This window comes from Cavia porcellus, unplaced genomic scaffold, assembly GCF_034190915.1.
Source record: "Cavia porcellus strain 051 isolate PalLab524CR breed Dunkin Hartley unplaced genomic scaffold, mCavPor4.1 scaffold_8, whole genome shotgun sequence".
NCBI lineage: Eukaryota > Metazoa > Chordata > Mammalia > Rodentia > Caviidae > Cavia > Cavia porcellus.
Window position 1 is genome coordinate 64259875 of NW_026947491.1, and position 12498 is coordinate 64272372.

General features: G+C 37.6%; 1 protein-coding gene across 1 annotated transcript in view; it reads left to right on the forward strand.

Annotated features, from left to right (window-relative positions):
• Positions 1–12498, forward strand: part of Lgr5 (leucine rich repeat containing G protein-coupled receptor 5) — a 129365-nt gene that overhangs the window by 97462 nt on the left and 19405 nt on the right. Inside the window, exons 5-7 of the mRNA XM_063255142.1 lie at positions 5346–5561; positions 8116–8187; positions 11264–11332. Coding sequence (XP_063111212.1) covers positions 5346–5561; positions 8116–8187; positions 11264–11332 — 357 coding nt within the window. The remainder of the gene's footprint in view (positions 1–5345; positions 5562–8115; positions 8188–11263; positions 11333–12498) is intronic.

Consider the following 12498-nt stretch of genomic DNA (forward strand, 5'->3'; position numbering starts at 1 on the left):
ACTAGAGAAAGTTTTTTTGCAGACCTGAAGATTAATTAGAAAGCACGGGAGATTTCTCTTAGGCTTAAAACCCAGATGTCTTCTGGGAGTGAAGTTATCCAGACTCCAAACACCTTTCCTCCTCAAAGTTCTTCAGACCTATCATGTGAACCGGGTGGTCTTGCCTGAATCCCAATAGTGTGGAGAAGCAGCCTGAGTCCCATGAATAACAGTCCCCTTGGCCAAGCAGCTTGAGTAACACAATCTCTTTGGCAATTGTGAAGCTCTCCAATGCCAGGTTCTCCCTCTAGAGAACTGAGCTATTTCAGCATCAGCCCGAAAGTTATGTCAAAGCCATTTCTCATCAGTTGTAGCCCTCTAAGTAACTTTGCAGGGATTCATACTTAATAAGAATTCTGTTCTGCAACAGATATTATCATATTTCTCCTTGGCCATTCTAGCCTTTTAGGCATCAGTTATCCTTTGGCAGGCCTACCACGAAAAATCTGTGTGTCTCCTTTTCTCTGTGAGGGAAGCTTTGCTATAACACACAACAAAATGTGCAGCATAGCTACTGAGCATACACATTATCAGATGTTAGATAAGTGGAGAATCAGCTGCACTGGTAGCCCATATGCCATAAAAAGTCACACTCTACAGAAAAATATGAAATTTTCAAGGGGTAAGAAACTATAGAAAGAATAAGGAAAAATTTTAGAGGTGGAAAATATTATATCAACCCCTAAATCTAAAGTTTTTACTTACATAATAAAGCCTATCATCCTTAGAATATTGTTTTCAAAATACATCTCTGTATGTTTTCTCACTTAATTCCCACAATAATTCTGTAACATGCTGTGACTTTATAGATGTGAAAACTGACCCATAGAGACATTAAAAAATACATAGTCCCCCAAACCTCAAGAAACTGGAAGTTTTGTCTTAAATTTGTCTTAATTCTTCTACTCCAATGTGTTTTCCAGTTTTCTGTGTGTGTATTGTGGGTGGTCATAGGTAATGGAAGAAACAAGATAAAATCCATGATTTCACCATAAACTCTCATAAACATAAAAAGCATAAAATGGGTGCAATTTCCTAAATAGGGGTCACTTTTCAGATGGTATTTCAAGATCATAATTAAAAGATTTGTCTGAATTGAAAGCAAGGCCAATCTCACTGTGTTTAAGTGTTTTATTTAACTGTGCGTAACTGCACTGGGGTTTTGTTCTGCCTCTGTCACATTGTGATGGACATGCAAATGCTAAGGTCATAGCTAAGAATGTTCTCTGAGAATGTACCACCTACCACACATCACCACTTTTCCTTTGCCTTCCAAATGAAAATGTTATGTTCCGTAATACATGACAACTTTGCTGGTACATACTCTACATGTGTGTACACACAGTGGTGCCTCAGTTCACAGATTTAATTTGTTCCACAGTGTGGGGGAAGATAGCCACATTTGTGTTTGTTCAGAGACATGGCTATGGTTGTTTCTCACCCAATACAGAGTTTCCACTCAGAATTTTGCCAAACCTTTTATTTTCAAACCGAATTGTTCTACAAGTATTCGTGAACCTAGATATAACATACTATATGTAGGTACATACATATCCACCTACGTGTATCACAATAATACTAAAAACTGATTAAGTTTAATTGCACACACCTCTTATTTCTCTTATAAGAAACAAAATGAACATCCTATTTTTCTCAAAACATACTCACTGACATTGTGACAGTTGTTTTTGTCAAGTTACCCCAGCAAATTTGAGTTTACCTCTTTTTCTTAATCATCTAGTGGTTAAAAGCAAAATTGTTAAACTATTTCAGATAAAAGTAATTTAGAATCATTAGAGCACTTTCTATTTACAACCCCTGTTGTACAGCATAACCCTACAAACTAGAGAGATGGTACTCCTATTTTACAGTTGTTAAAGCTGAGATTTCTTGATTTGTCCATGGCCCCATAGCTGCTACAGTAATCTGAGCTTGGCACCTCCCAAAATCTCTGTACTAATTTGGATCCTGAACTGCCCATGCACACATTCCCTTTGTAACTTGAAAGGGCTTGAAATGGAAATACTGTAACAATGTAAAAAGTGGAGTTATAGAATGTCATCTTTTTCGATTTTGATAATAAAGTATATAATTGAATCATATTTTATGTGTGTTTTCTTGTACTGGGCAGTGATGTTTATCTTACACTTCACAGTTTAAATATTCCATTTTCAAGTGTATGAATAGAGAATTCCAGCTGCCTGAAAAGATCAGATTGACCCAATACAAGTTCTTTGTTTATTCACTGAATAGGCACAATTTGTACCCTGCCGATTGCTATGTCCACAGTTTTAACCTTGCTCTGTAAGAACCACCTGTATGAATAGCCACCCTGGTAGAATAGCCTTGGGATGTCCTATTAAGGTTAAATCAGATATAAAAGACAGTAGAATAATAGTTGACAGCAGTTGGCAAATTAACAGAGAGAATGGGGAGATGTTGACCAAAAGGTGTAAAGTCTCAGACAACATGAACAGGTTTGGGAGATCTATGATACAGCGTGGTACCCATAATAATTTATTGTATACTTGAAAATTGCTAAGAGATTAGATCCTAAACATACCACAAAAGAATGATTAGTGTGAAAGATAATAGATAGGTTAATTGGCTTGAGTTAATCATTTTACTATGTATCCATACATCAACACATCACATTGTATACAACTTTTATTTGTGAATTGGACTTTAATAAAGCTAGGAGAAGATTACATCAGATAATACCCTTGAATATGAACAATGTTCCACTCTGAAAATTAGGTTGGGACTTCTGAAGCCAGGTGAATATAGACTTTAAAATATCACATTTAGAAGTGTACCTTATTGCAAACTTCTTACATGAAAAAAAGTTGCTGGGGATTTAGCTCAGTGGCATTAAGTACCTGCTTGGCATGCATAAGGTCATGAGTTTGATCCCTGGTACCAAAAAAAAATGTAATTAGAAGGACATTTTAATTCTGCACTCAGGATACCTGAAGTTCTAGGCTGTGAAGAATTTATAGTTAGAGTGTTAGGACTAAATAATTGATCTGACTCATTCATTTCACTTCAGATAGCAATTTTCTGTGAGATAACGTGGTAGAGAGGCTATATTTCACCTTCTCTTGTAAGGAAAAAAATGTGATTCATAAAAGATATCTGTCCAGTCAGGCCTGATGATGCATTCTTACAGTCTCAGCTACTTGGAAGGATACAGCAGAAAGATGGTGATTTCAAGGCCAGTCTGGGAAACTTAGAAATCCCTGTCTCTATTGAAAAAAATAAAAAGGGCTACAGATCAAGGTTGACATTCCCTTGGTTCAATCCCCAGTAGTTCAATAACAAAAAAAAGATATCTGAGATATCTGTCCAGAGCAATAGATGTATTAACATAAGGAAGTGATATCAGGGCCATTTCACATTGGTAGCAACTTAAAATATCAAAGAAAATAAGCCTACAGTTAACAGTGAAAGAGGCTTGGGGCTGGGGATTTAGTTCAGTGGCATAAGTGCCTGCCTTGCAAGCAGGCAGTCATGAGTTCGATCCCTGGTACCGATAAAAAGGAAAAAGACAAAAAAAAAAAACCAAAAAAACAAAAAAAAAAAAACTCTCATCAACAGTGAAAGAGCCTTTTCTATAAATGTGCCTCAAGATTTGCCTTGAGCTTTAAGGTTTTCATTTTCTAGACACTTAGGAGCCACTTATTTTGACGCATAAGCAACTGGCAAACATCAGACTCTACATCAACTGAAACTCAGAAGTGTATACTGCAGAGTTATAGAGTTTCAAATTTTTAGTTAGAGCAGTAGTTAAGAAGGAGTTATATATGTGCTTTTCTGTTAGTAAAACAAAAATGATCCCCTTGGCCGGGGATACAGCCCGGTGGCACGGCACCTGCCTGGCAAGCATGAGGACGAGTTGTATTCCTGGTACAAGAAAAAGAAAAAAAGATCCCCTCCACGTTCCCCAGTGAGAAGGTACCATGTTTGAACCTGGGTCAAGCTGGAGAAGGGAGAAGAGATAGCACTGAGTTTCCTTAAACGTGTCCAGTTCATTTGTTTGTTTGTTTGTTTGTTGCTGCTGCTGCCTACAATAACAGCTGCTCTCCTGGAAACTTAAGTGTGTATGCGCTAACACACCCAACTTTTAAAGTTCATTCCAAATGATCTTAACTCAATTTTTACCAAAACTCAGCCCAGAGGTCTTAAGGCATCGTTGTTCCCATGCAGTTGATAGAAGTAGGAACCAAAGAATGACGAGAATGACATATGTGACCAAAAGTCAGGGAGCCGCTTTCCAGAGAGATTAGCTTTGCTACCACAGAGAATTCTATTTCTAAACTATTTAAATTTGGTTTGCGAGAGATTATTTTGTGATCCTGGTGTACTTCCGGCATCTGTTTAGTCTTAAACATTTCCAAAAACATTTTTCAGAATCCTCTCATGATTCTCTAATCCTTCCTAATACAGGGACTGCTTAAAATGCAACTTATTTTTTTTAATCCTAGCTTTGAAAATGCACACAAATGTGTGAGTCTTAAAAACAGATTGAAGCAGCGATGAACAATGGGGGTTCTGTTGTTCACGCACTTCACAGAAAATGTTAAACCGTGTGAGTTTTGCCACTTACATGAGTATAGTAAAGGCATTATAACTATAGCTGCTATTTATATTGTACTGGGATAAAATAAACGTATTGCACTCCCTCTGCTGGCTCCAAAGCTGCAACTGCCCCTGACTATACCCATTTTTAGATGTATTTTCCCACTGGAAAAGAACAAAGTGTGAGAAAAGCTGAAAAGCCATTAATTTTATTATTCATTTAAAGTGTCATTAGGACAAACATCTGCCCAAAGCAAAGGCTAAGATGAGCAAGAAAGCCAGTCTGTATTAGGTTCTTTGGCACTATAGTAAGGGGAAGGGAGGGCTGCTTCTCCTTCCTCTGACACATATCTAAAAACAGGCTTTAAAAATTATTTGGTTCCCTTCAAATACTGAAGTCGACTTTTCCCAGAACTTGTGGAATACACTAGTAGTAGATCAGCGTGGTTAGTATGTTCAAGGTAGACATTCATTAACTCGGAACAGGGAAAAGGAAAAAGGAAGTCTATTTGTTAGGTTCAAGAAAGAAAGTGTGCAGATCACTACCCATGAACGAGAAGGAGAAGCCATCAGGAGAGTAAGAAGCTCCACATGTCAGGGATCCTGAGGCCCCCCCCCCCCCCAAGCTGTGTTTTACTCTTGTAAAACATCTGGAGAGTCTTTCTACAACGTCCATCTTTTGCCTGGACTTTGCTCTCCCTTCCATTCTTGCTTGCTTGCTTCCACAGGCGTCTGGATGCCAACCACATCAGCTATGTGCCACCCAGCTGCTTCAGTGGCCTGCATTCTCTGAGGCACCTGTGGCTGGATGACAACGCTTTGACGGAAATCCCTGTCCAGGCTTTCAGAAGTTTATCAGCATTGCAAGCCATGACCTTGGCCCTGAACAAAATACACCACATACCAGATTATGCCTTTGGAAACCTCTCCAGCTTGGTAGTTCTGTAAGTTTTATTGATTTTGTGTTCTCTTTTAACAGTTTCTAAATTCATTGGCCTTAAACATAAGGCCTTCAAAACCTTGGCCTTAAAGTGCTAGCTCTTCAGAGCTTTAATGGAGACATTTTAAGGAAGGAAAACTCGCTGAGTCCCTCCCCAAAATGACTTACAAACGCTCCAATTGTGCAAATGACTTAAACATTTATCAAGTACCTGACAAATGCCAAACACTGCCTGGCACACAAAGATAATGAAGTATGACCTCTGCTTTTGTGGAGCCCATTGTATATTGTACAAGGAATCACTGTACAGTACAGTTAGTACAGTTCGTAAAAATTCTTTGATTTTTTTAATAACAAAGTTCAGGTCAAATTGAAAAGCATATTTATTATTTAATAATAATAAGTATTAATAATATCCAATAAGTACTTCTTGAGCTAAGGAAAGAGATAGGAAAACTGACTATTGACAGTGAGTAATGCATTTGATGTTTTTTGGGGAATGGGGAGTACCGGCAATCAAACTCAGGGCCTCACACTTGCCTGGCAGGCACTGCACCACTGACCTAAATCCCCATGCCTCCCCCACCTCACCTTTTTTTCTTGAGTCACGTATTTGTGCACCTTTTATTCCTTTTAGGTCTAGATTACACTGTTTTAGTAAATTCAAATGATTCTTAAATAAGTAAAATTTGAAAAAATCAGTCTTTTTTAAGATTGAGGCAACAGGGCCCCCCTGGGATATAGCACAGCAGCTCAGCATCTGCCTGGCAAGCACAAGGTCCAGAGTTTGATACCTGGTACAAAAAAAAAAAAAAAAAGACTGAGACAACAGGCTTTCATGTGTGTATCAGAATAGCCAATTAGGCTTAAATAAGAAAATAGCTGCCACTTGAAAGGCTGTCAGTTTGCTTCGCGTGTTAGCTTTCTGTCACTGTGACAAAATACTTGAGATAAACAATTTAAAGTAGGAAAGACTTATTTTGGATCCTGGTTTCAGAGGTTTCAGCCCCTGGTCTTTTGTCTCATTGCTTTTGAGCCTGCAATGAGGTAAAACACCATGGCAAGCAGCACATAGTTGAGCAAATCTGCTCATTGCATGGCAGCTGGAAAGCAAAAGAATCAGAGAAAGCAAGAGTGTCGATCCCAGCATCTGCTTCCTGGAATGGGAGTACCTCCCCTGACCTAACTTCTTCAGCCTCCCAACGTTACCACAGAGTAGTGAACAAAGCTGTAGTCTACCGGACTTTGGGGACTTTTAAAAGCCAAAACCACAACCCTTTGGAAGTTCCAGGAAGCTTCTGCACTATTTCTCCCTCTGCTCCACGCCCACCAACTCACTCGCTGCCTTTTATCATCCCAGTTTGTAAATGCATTTGATTACAGGTCTGCCTCTTCCAAAGGGGTAGCGTGTATTTCTTTGAGGACTGATCAGTATCTTATCCATCTTTTTAGATTCCCTTCAGTTCTCTCCCTTATCTGTGGCATGTAGAAGATCCCTTATGAATGTACATAGATATCAAATAAAACTAAAGTGGATTTATTAAAACAAATATCTTCTTCTGAAAAGAGAAAAAGGTCAGGGGATATTAACAAGTATCAATACTGAATTTCACTTATAAAGATAATGCAACTGATTTACCAGAAATTGGGTATATATTTTAATGTTTTTTCTCCAGTAGAGGAATGTATTTGCAGAGATTCAGCTATCCTTTTTCACCTTGTCCCCCTTAAACCCATTTTCCAAAATCCCATCGGGAACTGGTCCAGTTTTCAGTTGTATACACAGCTGTTCTCAGTCGCTTTGGCCTAACTGACTTACTAGTTGAGCCAAAGATGATAATTATACATATTAATACTGTGTCAAGATAACTAATCTTCATGGGCAGTCAAAAAATCTGGTCACCATTCCCTGTAACTGAAATCGTTGTTTCCTGTCGACCTGTGGCCCAACACTGGGAATGTAGCCGTTATAAGCCTTCATTTTTAATAGAAAATGTGCTGAGTCCACCTGTCATCTTTCCTTTAGTTTCCGTGTCTCAGGGATGGTCATTATCTCCTTTAGCCTTCTACATTCTAGTCATGCCAAATAAACTATATTGGAAAATATGCAGAAAAACCTGAATTTACTTGTATCAGTCATGTTGTTCAGGTTATTATGTACTCCCAGATACCTCAAACCCAAACAAGACAGCTATGATTGTCTTTTAAATTCATGGTATAGAATCATCTATGGTATGAGTGAATGAGGCTATGACGCACTGGTCATAGGTAATGAATACTTTATATTGTATAATTTATTTATACTTTTATTGTATACTTTAAAAGTAATATATACTTTTAAAGTATATAATATATATTATATATAGGTATTATATATATATAATACCTAATATTATATATATTGTAATGATTATATATATATATATATATATATATATATATATTACCTATGACCAGTGCTTTCTGTAGTATGTTTCATTGGATTTAAGAAGTCAGAATGATGGGCTGAAATCTGCTGTGTGCAGTGCCTTATGACTGTTGGTAATGTTCTCCTGCAGGCATCTCCATAACAATAGAATTCACTCCCTGGGAAAGAAATGCTTTGATGGGCTCCACAGCCTAGAGACTCTGTGAGTGACCTTTTATTTGTTTCCCTTTTTCTCAGTGTTTTCATGAATATTCTGAAGGAATCAAAATAGCCTTTAAGCCAGACTTTCTATTTGGTTTGGTTAATTGACTGAGTTTTAAACATGTTTACAGTGGTTCTGTCTACACACACACACACACACACACACACACACAGATAGCTAAACTGTGACACTGAGATTTCATTTTAATCTAATGAAAGTGATAATTAGCATATCTCTTAAGTTAAATGTTTCTTCTAAGCAGTGACTGTTGGCTTACATTTGTGTATTCTATGTCAAGGATCAATTGCATATTGTTACTAAGTCACGGTATTCATGAGTTGGGTCCTCATGAGAAGAGGTAGACTAGATACACACTTGAGTCTCCACTCTGAGGTGGAAACAGGCATTTTATTAGGAAATAGAGAACACTGGTGTTAAAAAATTCAAAGGACTAAAAAGTGATAATAGCTATCATTTATCATTTTTATAACCAGCTGTTGCACTGAGGACATAGTATACACTGTTCTAATAATTTTATAAACATCCTAGGAGAACGAATGTTACAGTTCTATTATAGGCTCTAGTAAAAGTAAGATATTCTGTCAATATTACATATCTGATCGGCAGCATAGTTTGGATTTGTTTTCTTCTCTAGTCCGATTCTGAAATCCATGTTTACCTTTGGATCTTATTTCAAAAAAATAGGTCAAAATTTCAGTTCTTAGCTGGTACTGATGATAAAAATGAGTTCAGTTAGCTAGACCCTCCCTCAAGGCCAAGGTGGGGAGGCTCCCCTGGGCGGCTCTAGGGTCTTTGCCTTTTCCAGGGGAGGAGCTATCTCTGCTGCCCTGCTGAATGGAAGAGGTAGACTGATGCAGACAGCCCTGAGTATGCTGGCAGAGGAAGGTGGTTGCAATGATACCTCCATCCCCATCCTGACATTTTTAACATTCAAGTAGAACAGACTGACAAGGTCACAGGATCTATAATGCTGCCTCCAACCAGAACTGCAGAAGCACAGCACCAAAATTGACTTCTCCCATGTTTGGAAACGATTGTTCATTTACATCCAGAGTTTAGTGATTTGTACATGGTCAGTTTATCTTCTAACCACAGTAATTGCTGTCTGATGTTGTCCTTGATGCATATAAACACAAACAGCTTTCCTTAAGTCACTTTGTTTTCTTCTGGGTATAAGAGGAACTTATCCAGGCAAGACCTTGATGTCATCTTAATGGCATGGGCAAACAGTTTCCATCAGTAGCTAGGGAAAATTAGAACTCCCTTACTGGTGTGGGCAATCTCAACAAGTAAAATCTTTTCAAAAGAACCATAGGAAGAACAACAACAAATATGGGCTTTGTGATTTGGTTTTTTGTCTTTTTGAGACAGAGTCTCAGTATGCAGTTCGGGCTGACCTTGGGCTCAATTTACCCCAGCTGGTGTCCAACTTGCAGAGGATTCTCCTGCCTCAGCTTCCCAAGTGCTGGAATTGTAGGAGTGTGCCACCATGATGGCTATTTTGTTTTTTTTTGTTTTGTTTTGTTTTGTTTTGTTTAAGAGCAGAATATATTTATTGAGGAAAAGAAAGCTTCTGTCTGAGAGAGAGACAGAAAGGGTCCCGAGTGGGTTGCCCAAAATATGGGCTTTGGATAGTTCCATAAATAGTTTTTTTCCCCAATCCTAGATAAGGCCCTGAGCCAGTGGTAAGGAACCCATGACACATTTGGTTTTTTGTTTGTTTGTTTTTGTTTTAAAACAAAAGATGTTAAGGTATGAGTTGTGTTTTCTAAAATAAAATCTCAGTATTCAGATTTAATTGCAGGGTTGGCACTTGAGGATAAATCAGTAGGTTTTGGGTTGCAATTTGGACATTTGTCTTTAAAAAGTTCATCTCTGACCTAGGCTTGCATATAAATGCCATAAGGCAAAATATTTCAGGGCAGCATTCATATGTATCTTATTGTCTCTTTCCATCTTGCCCAAGGATACAGGGGATCAGTAAATTGGTTATTTCCAATCTCTTCCTTTCCCTCACTAGAAATCCAAGTAATTTATAAGGGTCCAATTCTCATTTAATCAGAACAGAGCATCTGGAGAGATTTACAAACAGGAAGAAAATTTATGTCCACAAAAGACATGAGTTTCCTGCCTGAGGTACAGCTTAAAGATGGTCTGTGCCAGACAAGTAGGAATTTTGATTCATGTTTAACTCAGTCAAATTATCATCCTCTTAAAATTAAATAGCAATTCTTTTCACAGAGGAAGATCTAACCATATGTGATTGCCTGACCAAAAGGTTTTTCTGTGTCATCTGGAAAATCTGCCATTCCCAGAGAACAGAAGACAATTACTTTTTCATATGAAGTTGTAGATATAATGTGGAGTAATAGCATTTGAAAAGCTATTGGTGTTATAATAGACATAAATTAATGATTGTCTGACCCTCCCTTCTGTGTATGTGAAGGGACAATATAGAGCTTGACCTCACAGAAAACATGATCTGATGTGGACCCACTACTTTTGATTTGAGAAAATTCTAGACCAGATGTGCTTCCTAAGTACTCTGTCACATAAACCTCTCCAGAAGCAAGTCTCATCCAGGACTTCAAACTGAGAGACACACAGGCTGTCCACAGGAGTCAGGAATAATGAAGCCCCCTAAGGTATCCTATCTCCCAGAAGGGAAGGAGAGAAAAAGAAAGGGAATATAGTCCCAGAGCCTCAGGAGTGCAAGCATAAGCTGGCAATGTAGTGAACCAAATTCAGAGAAAGAGCTACAGCAAGTGGTCAACACCCACCAAGCGAGCGACCCTCCTACTGGGAAGTTAACTGCATGCCCCTCCCTGTTTTAAATGCTCCAGTGCCATTGAGCTTTGAAGTTTCTCCTGATCAGTATTGTGACCATTTTAATGCAAATACTTCTGGAGTGTTGGTGGTTGGTAAGTCAAGAAACCTCTCTGAAAAGAAGAGAAAGTAGAACTGGTGATACAGGTCCCTTGGAATAGCATGTTATCTTACTGTAGACTTTATAGATGTGAGTTTTTAACTGAAAATACTATTTACTCATTTTCAGAGATTTAAATTACAATAACCTTGATGAATTTCCCATTGCAATCAGGACACTCGCCAACCTTAAGGAACTGTAAGTAGTTAGGACAGTTTTCATAGAAGAACTTTACTTTGTGAATTATTTTGAACATATATGTGATTGTTATAAATAACATGACTTAAAGGAAAATTTTTAAAGTTTATTTAAATAATGGTTAAAAAGTGCGCTTGAAGCGTATTTTAATTTATTATCACCAGCAAATGTTAGTTTTAATTTATGATGAATAACTTGTCTATATATGTTTAAAGATAGTTTGTAAGTCTCTAAGCAATATTACTGTATCTTTTTCTAAGGCATACACATTCCCCTAACATATATATATATATATATATATATATATATATATATATATATTATAGATTGTAGGACTATAATTAAATTCAGTTATTGCAGAGCATTTCTAAGAAACCAAACTCTTCTAGCTTGCATAATGTAGAACTAGGTGAATGGAGTTATATGCGCTTTATATAATGCTAGATACCTTTATATACATTTCATTTTTCACAATATTCCTTAAATGTTACATGAGCCTTATTTAATTTTTAAAAATACAAGTATACCAAGAGAAAGCTGACTCTCAGCCATTAAACATGTATATCTTATAGATGATAGAATTAATTAGCTTTTCCTTGTATCTAAACAATGTAGCATAATATATAGAGGTGATGTTCTAACACTTAAAAGGAAAATAAACCTAGAAACTTCCCCTGGCAGTGAGAAATAAGACACACAGCCAAAGAAGGTGGACAGGGTAGCTTGTTTAAACAAAAAAGCCTTCAGCAGACTGCCTCAGAAAACCACACAGGGCTCTATTGGAAGGTCTTCTTTGCATGGGTTTAGGACACCACTCATCTCATATGGCCACAAAAGACCCGGAGATCACTGGCTCTGGTCTTGTGCCATTCAGACAGAATTACCCTGACAGATGAGAATCAATTTATTATTACAGACTTTAATTCAGGAAAGTCTGTCCTCATAAGAAGATTACTTAAATCTCAACTTCACTCCAATTTAAGTCAGTTTTCTCTCCTAGCTCCAAATGGGGTAAGGAGGGGTGGTCCTAAACCTTTCTCCAAAGATAGCTTCCACTCCTTAGGCTCTGCTGGGTATTGACATATGCATTTGCTTTTTATTACATTAGATCATACATTTCTGCAAAAGCACAACTACAGACTCTCCATTCCTTGTCTTTTTCCTTG